General features: G+C 46.2%; 1 protein-coding gene across 5 annotated transcripts; it reads right to left on the bottom strand.

Annotated features, from left to right (window-relative positions):
• Positions 1 to 257: 257 nt before the first annotated feature.
• On the bottom strand, positions 258 to 13,477 carry FTSJ1 (FtsJ RNA 2'-O-methyltransferase 1). 5 transcript variants are annotated; one of them, XM_065915954.1, is made up of 13 exons: positions 13,218 to 13,477; positions 11,147 to 11,305; positions 10,802 to 10,871; positions 10,613 to 10,703; positions 10,192 to 10,270; positions 8,733 to 8,785; positions 8,594 to 8,647; positions 8,405 to 8,507; positions 8,219 to 8,302; positions 7,438 to 7,541; positions 7,151 to 7,348; positions 6,907 to 6,948; positions 258 to 619 (listed from the first exon to the last, which is right to left on the bottom strand). In XM_065915954.1, exons 1-12 carry the CDS (start codon positions 13,348 to 13,350, stop codon positions 6,916 to 6,918), a joined length of 1,161 nt encoding a protein of 386 aa, XP_065772026.1. In that variant the 5' UTR covers positions 13,351 to 13,477; the 3' UTR covers positions 258 to 619; positions 6,907 to 6,915. The 5 variants fall into 5 exon arrangements, with proteins under 5 accessions (XP_065772026.1, XP_065772027.1, XP_065772025.1 ...); XM_065915955.1 differs by having other exon boundaries at positions 258 to 608; XM_065915953.1 differs by lacking the exon at positions 258 to 619 and adding an exon at positions 684 to 5,272 and having other exon boundaries at positions 13,218 to 13,476.
• Positions 13,478 to 15,168: the final 1,691 nt, after the last annotated feature.

Here is a 15,168-nt window from a genome sequence, read left to right as displayed (position 1 = left end):
CACAGTGAAGGACAGGAAGGCTTGGCATGCTGCAGTCCATGGGGTTGCAGAGTCGGACACAACTGACTGAACACCAGCAAGGGGATACTTACTGGCAGGTGAAAAGTCAAGTGACAGACCTGGGGTGTGAACACTGCTGTAATGCAGACTAGGAGTGTGCTTCACTCAGGACACACGTTGGTGTTACTGAGAGTGTGTGTGGGGGGATCTGGCTGCTCGCCGCTCAACAGTCAGTGAACAGGACAGGTTGGTGGAAAGTATGTTTTATTTCAGATGCCAGCAAATGAGGTGGGGGGGGGGGAGGGTAGCAGACATCTGTCCAAAGGCAGACTTCCACCCTCTGACAAGCAGGGGATGGAAGATAAAAGGGAGAGCTTTTATAGACAGAGTGGGAGGCAGTTACAAGTAGAAACAGTACAGTCATCAATTGGTCATCAGTGTCCTGACTAGCATCACCTTGGTTGTTTCAGGTACAGTTAATCTATAGTTTCAGGGTGAAATTGTTCCCATTTCTTTGCAGTCAATTCTCAGATTTGTGGCAGCTCATGTTCTGGGTACAGTCAGTCTGGTCCTCACGTAGTTAACTTCTCCATCTGGGGTTTTGGTATCTATAAGACAGCTCACAGGATATGGCGAATATTATCTATAGCCCTTGAGAAAGAACTAAAGGTCCTTGACTATGCTTAATGACTATATTATTATTCTTTAGTCTCCTCTGACTGTTTTCCTTTGTTTCAGTATTTCTCACTTCTCTGATTAAATGTTTTGACTGTAGTTTTCCACAGGCAAAAGGCAGGCAGAGGACTTGGTGATTGGGGCGGGGGGGGGGCAGTGGCAAGGGACATATGGTCCTCCTCCATTTTATTGGGGTCTGGACACTCCTGGCATCACACACAGGGGGTGAGAAAGGCAGAAATATAGCCATTGGTGAAGTCACCAGATTGAAACATGGGCACTGCTACTGACTGACATACTTGGCAGTGGACACCCCTGTTGTAAAACACTATAGAGTTTCCACAATTCTGTGGTCAGAAGCTTTAGGATATGCACACTTCTGGGGTCACAGACTATGTTTTGAATACTCCAGGTGACTGAAGTGTATACCCTCCTGTGGTGACATGGACTACACTGTAGACACTTTTGGGGATGACAATGACCGAGGTGTGGTAACCCCTGGGGTTACAGTAACAGGGGATTGGGCACCCATTGTTGTTACACAGTCTAGGCAGTTGACAAACCTGAGATCAAACTGACCAGAATGTGCACACTTTGGTGGTAACACAGGTTGTGTTGTGGAAAGCCTGGGATCACAAAGACTGGAGAATAAACATTTCTGTCATCACAGACTGGGGTGGAAACACTCTAGGAGTCACTCAGACTAATGTTAAGTACTCCACTGGGGACACACAGTCTGGGGTGTGTGTACCTCTGTGGACAAACTGACTTTAGTGTGGAAAATTCTGGGGTCACACAGAGGGGTGTGGACACTCCTGAAGTCACAAGACTAGGGCCAGACAGGTGGAGAGTGGGTACTCTGGAGAGGTCAGAGACCAGGCCTAGGCCAGATGGGCCCCTTCTAGGCTGTACACTTGGGGGTGTGGACACTGCTGGCTTGCACAGACTGGGGATTAGACACTGCTCCCATCAGAGAGACTTTTGGTGTATACTTCTGACGTAATATAGATGGGATGGACATAACTAGGGACATAGCCTGAGGTGAGTATGTTCACAGGTTCCCAAAGGCTGTTGTGTTTCTGCTCCTTGAAATGGAGACATGGACACTCCTGGGATTATACAAATGGGACTGTCCATACTCCCCGGCCCTTGCTGATTTGTATGTGGATGCTGCCTGAATATACATGGTGATGGGGTGGATACTCTTATGTCACACCACCTTTTGTGTGGATACTTCTGTTTTACATCCCTGAAGTCACACAGACTTGGGTGTGGACATTCCTGTGGTCATACTGATGTGAATGAGAAGACTCCTGCATTAACAAACTGTGGTGTGGGCTCCCTGGGGTTAGAAGTGGTATGGACACTCCCAGGTTCACAAAGTCATGTACAAACACCTGGGGTTACAGACTGGGATGTCAGTAGTCCTGAGCTCAGTGGATGGGGGTGTGGACAGAGAATGGTGATTTTCTAAAGATATGTGAGTGAGCTGCAGAAACCAGACCTGCCGACGTAGCTATCAGCTCCTGTTTGCTAAAATGTAAATTCAGGACTGCACTCATGACAAACTTTATGACATTCCTTTAAGAAAGGGGTTCTTAACATAAAAAAGGAAAATTTGTTCTGGGGAGTTCCCTAGTGGCCTAGTGGTTAGGATTCTGGGCTTTCACTGCTATGGTGCAGGTTCAATCCCTGATTGAGGAGCTGAGATCCCCATAAACCATGTGACACAGCCCCCCCCCCAAAAAAAAACCACTTTGTTCTAGGTAATCCTATGGCATCTGATCTGACCAAGTCTGTGAACTCCTTCATAGAATGTTTTTAAAAGCATATGTGTGCATATACACACACACACTCTCTCAAATACACAGGATTATTATGGACACCAAGTGAAACAGTATGGTGGTTCCTCAAAAATTTAAATAAAACTTACCATATAATCCAGCAATCCCTGGATCCCAAATATATACTTTTGGGTCTGTATCCAAAGGAGATGAAGTCACTACTCAAAGAGATATCTGTAACCCCATGTCCCTGCAGTATTATTCACAACAGCAAAAATATGGAAGCAACCTAGGTGTCTTGTCAATATACAAATGGACAAAGATTTGGCATATGCATATGACAGAGTATTATTCAGCCATAAAAAAAAAGCTCGTAGTGGTGGTTTAGTCGCTAAGTCGTGTCTGACTCTTGCGACCCCATGGACTGTAGTCCGCCAGGCTCCTCTGTACATGGGATTTTCCAGGCAAGAATACTGGAGTGGATTACCATTTCCTTTTCCAGGGGATCTTCCCAACCCAGGAATCAAACCCAGGTCTCCTGCATTGCAGGCAGATTCTTTACCAACTGAGCTATGAGGGAAATTCATTTGTGACTACATGGATAAGACCTCAAGGGCATTATGCTAAATGAAGTCAGAAAACACAAATGCTGCATTTGGAATCTAAAAATGGGGGAAGGTGGTGAAAAGGTAGAGCTTCCAGTCATAAGTTCTGGGATGTAATAGTGCATAGTGACTATAATTCTCAATACTGTTTTGTATATTTGAAAGTTTCTTAGAGAGCAAATCTTTTTAAAATTAATTTACATTTGGCTGTGCTGGGTCTTTGTTCCTGCATATGGGCTTCCTCTAGTTGTGGCGAGTGGGGGCTACTCTGTAGTTACGGAGCACAGGCTTCAGCAGTTGTGCACGGGCTTAGATGCTCCGCTGCATGTAGAATCTTCCTGGACCAGGGATCAAACCCATGTCCCCTGCATTGGCAGGCAGACTCTTAATCACTGGACCTCCAGGGAAGTCCAAGAGCAAATCTTAAAAGCTCATATCACAAGGAAAAAACTCTAACTATGTGATGTGATAGATGTTAACTAAACTTGTGGTAGTCATTTTGCAATATATAAGTATATTAAGTCATTATGTTATATACTTTTGAATTATACATATTATATCAATATGTCAATTACAGTTCCAATAAAAGAAAAAGTATCATGTTAAAATGAAATAACATTGGGGTGCTACAATAAATGAACTTTTCTAATTAGTACCTCAAATTATAAGATCTTATTCACTACAAACAAGGTTAAAAGACAACCCTTAGAATGGGAGAAAACAACAGCAAATGATACACCTGACAAATAATTAATTTCCAAAATATACAAGCAGCTCATACAACTCAAAACCAGAAAAACAAACAGCCCAATCAAAAAGTGGGAAAAAGACCTACACAGACATTTTCCCAAAGAAGACATACAGATAACAAACACATGAAAAGATGCTCAACATCATTCATTATTAGAGAAATGCAAATCAAAACTATAACGAGATACCACCTCACACAAGTCAGAATGGCCATGATCAAAAAGTCTACAAACAATAAATGCTGGAGAAAAGGGAACCCTCTTGCATTGCTTGTGGGAACATAAACTGATATAGCCACTATGGAAGATGGTATTGAGATTCCACAAAAAGCTAGGAATAAATCCACCATATGACCCAGCAATCCTACTCGTAAGTATGTACCCTGAGGAAACCAAAACTGAAAAAGTACCCCCGATGTTCATTGCAGCACTATTTATAATAGCTACAACATGGAAGCAACCTAGATGTCCACTGACAGACAAATGGATAAAGAAGTTGTGGTACATATATACAATGGAATACTATTCAGCCATAAAAAGGAACACATTTGAGTCAGTTCTAATGAGGTGGACAAACCTAGAGCCTATTACACACAGTGAAGTAAATCAGAAAGAGAAATATAAATATTGTGTACTGATGCATATATATGGAATTTAGAATGATGGTACTGATGAATTAATTTTCAGGGCAGCAGTGGAGGAACAGACATAGAGAACAGGCCTAAGGACGTGGTTGGGGAGGAGAGGAGAGAGAGGGTGAGATGTATGGAAAGTTACAATACCATATGTAAAATCGATAGCCAATGGGAAATTGCTATATGACTCAGAGAACTCAAACAGGGGCTCTGTGAAAATCTAGAAGGGTGGGATGAAAAGGGAGTTGGGAGGGAGGGGATGTGGGTGTTCCTACGGCTGATTCTTGTTGATTTGTGACAGAAAACCACAAAATTCTGTAAAGCAATTATCCTTCAATTAAAAAAATAAATTAAAAAAGATCTTATTCAAAGTAGTGACCAGTATTTTAAGATGCCCATGACAACTGCAACATAACATAAACAAGTAACTGTGATATATATTGATGAGAAAATTGCAGGCACTGCTTTTACTATTGTAAAAGTAATTTTACAATACTGATTTGCTGCCAGCATTCAGATTCTGGAGTAAAGCTAAAATTTCAGTTAGTCCTGCTTTCAGGGTGAGTTCTGGACATATTCAGGACACACGGCTGGAAAGATTTAGAGAAAGGCAAGACCCTACTCAAGAATACCCCCTACAGTGCAGACGGACACGGCGGGATGTTTCTTTCCTTGTTGTGTTCGTGGTGGTTGCTGGAGGTTCCTACTCAGAGCCTGTATGTTTAGGATGGGTTGACGAGGTATTTGAAAACAAGTTCATCAACTCAAGTTCTGGTTTTTCTGACAGCAAACAGCTTCCGAGTCCTTATCAGATTGCCAGCTAACTAAAAGGTCAAAGTAAAAGAAGTTTTAAACTAAAATATGTTTCCCACTGTCTTCTACTATAATCATTGTCTTCTCAGCTACATTTTTGTGCAGTTTTTGCCTCTACTTTAATTGTGAACCATAACACACAGAAAATGCATAAAACATATAATGTTCATTCTTTTTGATATGTAGTTCTCCACTGTGAATAAACCAGGATTTAACAATCCATCCTATAGCTAATGGGTGTCTGGGCTGTATTTAGTCTGGGGGTACTACAAATAGGCTGGTTAGGAACATTCAAGTACTCTTTTCTTAGTGTAACTAAACACACATGCAGTTTTAGTGGATAATTCCTAACAATTATCTAGCAGTTACAACATTATATGCTGCCCTTGGTCTGTACAAGGGTTCCAATGCTGCACATCCTTTCAGATATTTAGTATTGTTAATCTCTTTAGTTTTAGCTTGTATTTCTCTGAAGAGCAGCTTTTCATGTACTTACTGGGCATTCTCATATTTTCTTTTCCTTATTGATTTATAGCAGCTTTTTAAATATCATGGATACTATACATGTATGGATTATAAATATCTTTTCCCACTGTGATCTGCCATTTCATTTTTTAAGGTGTCTTTTTTACTTCTTATTTTAATGGTAGACTTGGTCTGAATAAACTGTAAAGCCATTGTCAGACGGGGATGTCCTCTAACGTGGTGTCCTGAGGATGAGAAGCCCTCTAGCACTGATAGGTTTAGCCCAGACTGTCCCAGGCAAACTGGCTCCTCACTGATCCCCCACCATTCCACCTCAGGGCCTTTGCACTGGCTATTTCCTCTCCCTAGAATGTTCTTACCCTAGATTAATACATGGATTCCCTCCCTCATCTCCTTCAGGTTTCTGCTCAAACATCACCTCAGTGAGACCTTCCACGATAACCTTCTTAAAAACTGCAAACTGCCAGATCCTAGAATTCTTGATCTCTTGTGTGCTACGTGCTTAGTCTCTTCAGTTGTGTCTGATTTGTTATGATCCTATGGACTGCAGCCCACTGGGCTCCTCTGTCCATGGGATTCTCCAGGCAAGAATACTGGAGTGGGTTGCCACGCCCTTCTCCAGGGGATCTTCCTGACCCAAGGATCAAACCTGTGTCTCTTATGTCTTCTGTATTGGCAAGTGGGTTCTTTACCTCTAGCACCATCTGTGAAGCCCTTATCTCTTTACATTGCTTTAAAATTTTTTCATATCCCAGGTTACTTTTACATATTATATACATATGGGTGGACATAGAGAGAACAAGATAAATAGTACATGTATGTGTGGGTGGAAACTCCTGCATTCAGATTGTGAATTATTACCTCTTTCCTAAACTAGAAGCTCTGAGGGTCAGGGAATCTGTCTGTTTTGTTCCCTGCTCCATCTTCAAATCTAAAACAATGCCCAGCACATAGCATGTGTCCAATAAATGTTTACTGAGTACCTCAATGTGTAAAATCATTAAGGCAGTTCCTGGCACATAACATCAGGAGTTTTAGTAAAGGTCTGCTGACTGAAATCTTACCAGTTGATGTAAAAAAAAAAAAAAAGTAGAATTTTACTCAGTTTTTCTTAAAGGTGCTGTTTACTCAAATTCTTAGATTAAAAAGGCAAATTTACCTTAACGTGTTAAGACGAGCAATTCACTCCACTGTCTTCCACCTACCCAAGAAAAAGAAGAGAGACTCAGATATTTGGTTAAGCTTTTCTGCTCACTATACTTGGTCTACCCATTGATTTTTATAGCTATTGGGAGGTAGGAAACAGAAGTTTGTCCCAGATACCACATGATTTGGGGCAGAAAGGAGCACATAAGGAGGGGGTCACTGTGGGAACTGAGGGCTCTGGGTCCATGTTTTCAGACCTCAGACGTCTGCAGGGTGTAGCGCTGTGGGGTGGCCAGGCACTGGGGCAACATGTCCACTGTGCTCATGGGGCAGTCCTGGGGGCAGATCTCCTTGGCCAGCTGCCCCTTCTTCTTCAATGCGCAGGCCTCCTGGTAGGGTGGTGAGATGGGGGGCTGCGTGGGTGGAGTGTACTTGTATTCTGAGCCGTCCTCTAGCTGCAGGGACACACGTTGGGAGGGATGGTGAGGACCTGGGAACAGAGGATAGCACCTCCCACCCAGCCCACCGTTGGCAGGGCACTTACGTCCAGTGGGTAACTGCGGTCTGAATCATAGGCGCTCAGGTCCCCACAGGTCACAAATGGCACAATGATGCGGGTGGGGCCATCCAACTGGTTGAAATCTGGATCTGATAAGCAGCGAGAGATGAGACAAGACAGGGCCAGGGTGTCTGGGGTCAGCTGTGACTCAGGCTGCACCCAAGATGGGTACGGAGGCCTCCCTCACAAGTCCACCAGCTACTCTCTACACTCCTGCACCAGAAATCCTTCATTTGGTTCAGACCACCTCCTCAGGGAGGCCCTCCATGATCACCCATTCTAAAACAGCCCTCCCCCATCTGCTTTTCTCCCACTGCACGTATGGCCACCTGCCTTATGCTGCCTGGACTTTCTCTCACTCAGGCATGCTTGACACAAGAGCAGCCTTGTGCTTTTTCCCTCTAGGGGCCAGGCTGAAGGCCCTCACAAGACAAAATTCCCACACAGAGGTGGGGTTTCTACCTGGGGGTGTGACTGAGTGTTCCTAGGCTAGAAACTCCTTAGACAGGTGGAGTGTCCCTTGGGGTAGGACTCAGAACTTTCACCAGGTCTAAGAGTCATCACTAGGGAACTAAGTCGAAGATTCTCCTAGACCAAAATATCCCTATGGAGTGGAATTTCCAGAGGGTGGGGCTGAGGATCCTTTTGGGACAGCATTCCCTTGAGGGGCAGGGTTTTACCAGGGCATGGGACTAAGGGCCCTCCTGGGACATAAAATTTCACTGGTAGACAGACTCTCCCCAGGGATGGGGCCCAGGGCTCTCACCATAAGAGTGGTCCAGCAGGGGTTTGGTCAGGTCCGGCAGGAAGCCCTCAGGGGGGTCGTAACCCTTACAGACAGCAAAGGCCTCTATGGGGAGAAGGTGGAGTGAGGGGCAACTGCTGCCTTCACTCCATGTGGGATGGGTCCCTGAGATTCGAAACCCCTGCCCGGCCCCTCCACCCCACTGACCAATGCTGGAGTTCCGGCTGCTTCTGGGCTTGGCACAGAGCACGCTGGAGAAGAAGACACGCAGCTGGCTATAGATCAGCGTTACATCCCGGCCTCGGAAGATCTGCAGGGTGGGGAGGCAGAGATGGAGGCATGAGGATGACCTTTGGGGACTCCTCTCTACCCCCTACCAGGTTCCCTGAGACTTACCTTAGCTACAAAGCAGCCCCCTGGCTTCAAGACATGTGTAGCAATGTTCAGAGCCTATGGGCAGGACAGATGGCTAAGGCTGAGGTAGAGACAGCCAGGAGGGGGCCAAACTGAGGTAGGGACAACCAGGGTTACTCACAGCTAGGAGGAGCTGGGCCTGCATATACTCATCAACATCGTGGAGGCCGGTTACTGTGGCAAGAGGAACAGCATTAGGGGGCCATACAGTCTAGCTATCTTCCTGTCCCAGAGAGGTTAGAGTGCTCAAAATATTTACCAAGCTCTCTTACTGCTAAGGTTCTGCATGCAAATGACTACATCTGCCAACTGGATGCATATTCTGATCTCCTAAGCCTAAGGCACTCCTTTTCAATCTCAAAACAATCTTAGGCATGAGTATTGTTTCTTCTATCTCCAGTCCAGATCCAGATCAGAACGAACATCTCAGATGCAACACATCCAAAAACAAAACTCGTGACTTTCTTGCTGGAACTTGCTCCTCCCATCATTTTCCCCATCTCATCTGATCCTTCCAGTTGTTCAAGCCAAAACCTTCAAGGTAGTTACCTTTGATACACACACATCCCCTCCACTCTCTTCTCACACCCACATTTAAGCCATTGGCAAACTTTCTCAACTCTACTTTCAAAAGATCTCCTCTACTCATCTCCACCACCATCACCACTCACCTGGATGACTACAGTGGCCTCCCCTCCCCAGGTCTCAGCCCTCACACTGCTCACAGCAGCCAGAGGGATCCTGTCATGACACACGTCAGGCATGGCCTTCCTCTGCTCACAACCATCCCATGGCTTTCTCCATGCTCTTGTCTTAGCGAAGGATCCAGTCACCACTGTGGCCCAGAAAGATCCACCTGAGGATCTGATCCCCACCACCTCACTGACCTTACCTCCTACCACTCTCACACTTGATTACTCTGATCCAGCCACAGTGATCTCACTCTTCACCCGCCTATCTCAAGTCCTTTGTATGTGCCAATCACTTTACCTGGATTGCTCTTTCTCCAGATGTGCCCTAGCCCACTCCCTTGCCTGCTTTAGGTCTTTATGCTAAAGGCAGTGAGGCCTTCTCCACTTTACTTAAAATTCCTTCAGGTATTTCCTCCCTCCCTCTCATTTTCATTATTTCCCCATGGTGCCTATCACCTTTTGACATGCTATATAGTTCAATCATTTGTTTCTTTTCTGTCTGCTCCCACTAGAACACCAGATCTACGAGGTCAGAGATTAGTAGAAGTTTATTCACGTTATCCTCCCAACATGTACAACAGGGACTGACACAAGACAGATGCTAAGTAAATGTGCTGAATGGATGGATAGATGGCTGACTTAAAAAAAAAAAAAAAAAGAAGTGAATAGTAATGGAACAGTTGCAGAGAGATGACAAAAGGATGGACAAAACCCAAACAGTAGAAGACAGAGGCAGAGAACAGGAAACAGAGGTAGGGAGAAGTTGCCAGATGTGGGAACAGCTGACAGTGCAGGGAAGAAGCAATAAAAGAAGCCAATAGAGGTGGGCCATACAGAGAGGAACATGCAAAGGACCCCCTGCCTGGCCTCCCAATCCCTGCTGTTTACCATCAGGAGCCCCGTCACACACCACTAGGTCCGCGGGGCAGCCTTCAAAGTGCTGGATGATCTCCTTGGCAGTGGACAGCTATGGAAGAGAGGGATGATGAGTGGCCCCACAGCACCCCCACCACAGCCCTCTAAGCCCACCTGTCATTGGCCCTGGCCCGCAGCATTAGGTCAGCCAAATTCTCAGGCTTTGCCTGAGACTGGGCTCCATCTCTGGGAATATTTTTTTACTGTCTCTCTGTGATGACAACTCGTTGGCTCTGTTCCTCTGCTGTTATCCTCTCTTGGTTTCTCTCAGTTACTATACCTCTGTCTGTCTTTCTTGGTCTCTTTGTCTTTTTCTTTCTTCCACTTGCTGCAAACCCCAGATTTGGGGGGCCTTTGTACAGGATACACCCCAACACCCCAGCCATGCTCTCACCTGGGTGATATCCCCCTGGATCTGTAACACACCTGGTAGTGGAGCCATAGCCTGAAGGTCCACAGCCACCACGTGGCCAGACCCTTGGCCCCTGTGGACAACACAGTCCATGTCAGCCCAGTTTTTACTCCGGGTCCACCCTCCACCTAGTCTTCCCTCCCAGCCTCCCATCTGGGACTCCACACTCACCCAATCTTCTGGCTCAGCACCTGGCTCCAGCTGCCTGGGGCCGCACACAGGTCAACTGCCCGCGTCACACCTGAGCGCACACAGGAAGGTGCACTGGTCAGCTGCACCCACCTCTCCAACCTGGGACCCTGCAAAGTTTACCCCTTTCCCCCAGGAAGCACCCAAGCACCCGTATCTACCTGCTGCCCAGATACCCAGCTCCTTTTGAGTACCTGCCATCTTCCTGACTGCCCCATGGACCCTCCAAGTCAGCCCACCTACCACACGGAGCTCTGTAGACCTAGCCCACTTGTCTATTCCCTTCGCCCACCCCATCCCCCAGTGAATTGCCCGCCAAATGGAGACCTTGGAAGAGTTGGAATTCCTCGTCAAGTTGTAGCAGCTTGAAGGCACTGCGGGCACGCCAGCCATTCTCCTTGGCTAGGCGGTAGTAGACATCTCGCTTGTCCTTTGATGTCCGTCCCATCTCCCACACTGTTTGCCCAGGGACCTGCCAACAGTAAGCTGATGCTGTCTCATATCAGTAAGTGGGTGAGTGGGCCATTACCTATCTCTGCAGGGCTGTGAGAACCACATGAACTAAACCAGGCTCATCTGATCAATGTGACAGCTCTCTCAACAGGTGGCGAGGTTGGAGCCCAGTCACTAACCCACTGAGCTCACCGAGCCTGAAGGATCCCATCACTGAGGTCTCAGCCTCCACTGCTCACCCTACAGATTCCATCACTAAACCAACAGATCCCCCCAAAGTCCCACAAACCCAACACTTATCACATAGATGATGTTACTGACCCTGTCCACCTCCCACTGCTGTCATTTACACTCCACATATTAAACCCTGCAAGTCTCACCATCAACCCTTCTCTGCCCACCTTATCCCCAATAACATCTCACCACCACCCCCAGCTCTCCTCGCTACCCCTAGTCATAAAGCCCTACTCAGTTCAGTTCAGTTGCTCAGTCATGTCCGACTCTTTGCGACCCCATGAATCGCAGCACGCCAGGCCTCCCTGTCCATCACCAACTCCTGGAGTTTACTCAAACTCATGTCCAAGCCCTACTAGGCCCCATTAATCCCCTGCTTTCACTCCATTACCCTCACACTACCTCACTGCATTCCCCACCTCCTTAATCTCTCTCCCCTGAAATGATTAGGCCCCCAATTATTCCTTTTGTTGTTGTTTAGTTGTTAAGTCGTGTCTGACTCTTTTGTGATCCCCATGGACTGTAGCCTGCCAGGCTCCTCTGTCCATGGGATTTTCCAGGCAAGAATACTGGAGTGGGTAACCAATCCCTTCTCCAGGGGATCTTCCTGACCCAGGGATTGAACCCACATCTGCAATGCAGGCAGATTCTTTACTCCTGAGCCACTTGGGAAGCCCGATAATTCTTTTATCATCCCCCATTAATACCTGGAGGATAATGGTCTATTAGTTCCCCATTAAACTCTCAGTTACTATGATTTATCAGCCCCCATTAGCTCAGCCCTCCAATGGCTCCTTCACAGATCGCTAGACCCTCCTAACTCTTCTTACCACACTCACCTTAATCCCAGATAATCATACATCAGTTCTCCAGTCTCCCCTCACTGCCCACCTGTCTCCTCGCCCAGTAATCAAATCACTTTAAGATCACACCCAACAGCTTACTATTACCCTCTCTTTGCTCACTCTGTTCTCATTACTTCTTCAATGATCATGCCATCATCACAACTAAAATCCTTTGATCACAATATCCCGTGAGCTTCCCATTCTCTCTTCTTTGATCACTATTCCATTAGTTCCTTGATCATGACCCTCACCTCTATTATTCCCTCCAGAGCCTCACCATTATCCTTTGAATCACTATGCTCCATCACTCTTTATTAACCCCTTGAATGTCATAACTCCATCTGTCCCCCAGGGATCACACTGCTACCTGCCTCCCATTATCTTCCAGTTGCCCATTCTACCATCCCCTCATTAATTAACGAACACATCCCCACCAGCCCCCATGAACACATCGACTAAAATACACCTATTAGCCCCCACTGATTCCCCAATAACACTCCCACCAGACCTCTATTACACCCACGCAGCCCACCAAACCTCCACACCTACCCTCTGGCTACACCGCCGGTCCCTCCTCATCATTACCTCAAAGCCCAAGTCCCCACTGGGACCACAAGGCCCCCTTCAAGGCAGCTCCGCCGGTATCTGGACCCCTGCGGCCCCGTCCCCCACCCCTAGCCCATCCCGCAGGAGCGGTCCTATTCTCCAAACAAACCTTGGGTCTGGAGCCTACCCAATGCCAGCTGCCCAAACTACACAGTTGCAGCACCAAGGGCGAACTTCCCTCCTTCCCTCACTCGCGGGACAGTGCAGGCATGCCTTAACTGTCTCAGTCGGGACCAAGTCCTCCGCGCCCCAGGGCCTACCTCCAACTTTCGGAGTGGGGAGAAAAGGAACGAAGGTCCGTGAGCAGCACAAGCCTCGGCGAGAGCGCAAACCGGTGAGAAGTCGTAGGTTTTCAGTTTGGGTTCTTAGTTGCTCCAAAAGTCTGTCGCGCATGCCTAACAGCACATGCCTAACGGCCACCAGACTGTGCCACGCCTGTCATCGTGAAACGCGGTGGCTCGCGCGAAGCCGGGACCGGACCTGAACTTACCACGTGAGTTCCGGCAACTCCTGCCTACGTAGCCGGTCTGGCGAATTGCCGTTCCCAGCATGCAACGGGCCGAGTAAAGCCACCGAAGTCTCGCACTGCGAGGCCGAAATGTCGCGAGGTATGAGAACTGACTGTGCTCTTTTGTTATAAGGCGAAAAATCGCCTTTTTTCTCCGCCCCTCCCTTCTTGGACAGCTGTATGTCTTGAGCCTGTGAACTACATTTCCCAAGACACTACGCGTACGCCGGCACCTACTTAGTTTTCGCAAAGTGCAGTTACCTTTGGGGTGGTGAACTTGAGGAAGGAGAGTTCGTTAGTTAAGTGCGCGGGGGCGCGAAAGCTACTGGTCTGCGATTTCAAATCTCACTTCCGCCAAATGATAGCTCATTCTGATTGTTACCTTCTCAGAACTTCGGTTTCTCTATCTGTAGAAAGGGGATAATAAATAGTACAGACTCCACCTAGAGTTACTGGGAAGATTAAATAGGTGCAGTTGAGCACACTAATTCTTTGTGATTCTGTGTTCTTCAAACACTTTTAACTCGGACCTAGAAAAAAGACTCCGTCTGGATTCAGTGCACAAGCAAATATAGTAATGGATACATTATAGCATTTACCATGTGCCAGGCACTCTTCTGAGTGCTCTCAGTGATGTGCTGGTAAATGGTTAACAAGCATTTATTTAGATGGAGAGGGAAAGGAAGCCCTGATTTCTAACATTTGCCAGTTTCCATGGTTTACATACTATTATCTTGTCAGATTTCAGCTTACGAAGGTGTAGTCACGGAACACGGAGTCTAGAAGAGATGCAGTAGTGCACCATGTGTATTATCTCTATTGTACAAATAAAATAGGGATAAATGATCTCAGGAGCATAGAAATAATGAAATGTAGTAAAATAATAAGTGATGAATTTTGAGTATCACCTTTCAGAATTTAATTTAGTTGTAAGTTTATACAATTTCATGTTTAATAATAGCTATGTTTCCCCCGTTTACAGATGAGGAAAAGGAGGATATGTATACATGCATATATTATTAGATATGTAAATACATGCCATTTACTATGTATATGGTGACATAGAAATATATAGTGATGTCTAATTTTTACTGGTATATAAATTATATATTAGTAAACAATACAATGGGCTTTCCTGGTGGCTCAGAGGTTAAAGCGTCTGCCTGCAATGCGGGAGACCTGGGTTCGATCCCTGGGTCGGGAAGATCCCCTGGAGAAGGAAATGGCAACCCACTCCAGTATTCCTACCTGGAGAATCCCATGGACGGAGGAGCCTGGTAGGCTACAGTCCACGGGGTCGCAAAGAGTTGGGCAGGACTGAGCGACTTCACTTTCACTAAACAATACAATATATGTATGCCATTATATGGAAATATAGAATATATTTTTGCATTTTGTATAGTATATGTACTATATATATCATCTTATATAAATGTATATGCTTATATGTATATAAATCTGCTATATATATCACCTTACTAAAGTAACTGCACTAAATATAAATAAATAATGTTATGTCAGGTGGTGATAAAAGCTATGAAGAATAATAAAAGATGAAAGGAATGGAGAGTAACAGGGGTTGAATTGCTATTTTAGTGTGGTCAGGTAAGGCTTTCAGAGGAGAGGTGAAATTTGAGCTGAGCCTGAAGGGGAGCACATGCTATGAATATTTGGAGGAAGAGCATTCCAGGCAGAGGGACCGC

This window comes from Muntiacus reevesi, chromosome X (genome assembly GCF_963930625.1).
Source record: "Muntiacus reevesi chromosome X, mMunRee1.1, whole genome shotgun sequence".
NCBI classification, from domain to species: Eukaryota; Metazoa; Chordata; class Mammalia; order Artiodactyla; family Cervidae; genus Muntiacus; species Muntiacus reevesi.
Note: the sequence above shows the minus strand (reverse complement) of the source record. Positions and strands in the feature narration are given on the sequence as shown.

Bases quoted from the DNA above. Each gene is read 5' to 3' on its own strand.
- FTSJ1 (XM_065915954.1), bottom strand. From the start codon at position 13,350: ATGCGCGACAGACTTTTGGAGCAACTAAGAACCCAAACTGAAAACCTA. The intron at 8,786-10,191 runs GTAAACAGCAGG...CTCTTGCCACAG, and splicing joins GTGTGACGGGGCTCCTGATG to TAACCGGCCTCCACGATGTT. The intron at 8,508-8,593 runs GTAAGTCTCAGG...CCCACCCTGCAG, and splicing joins GGGGCTGCTTTGTAGCTAAG to ATCTTCCGAGGCCGGGATGT.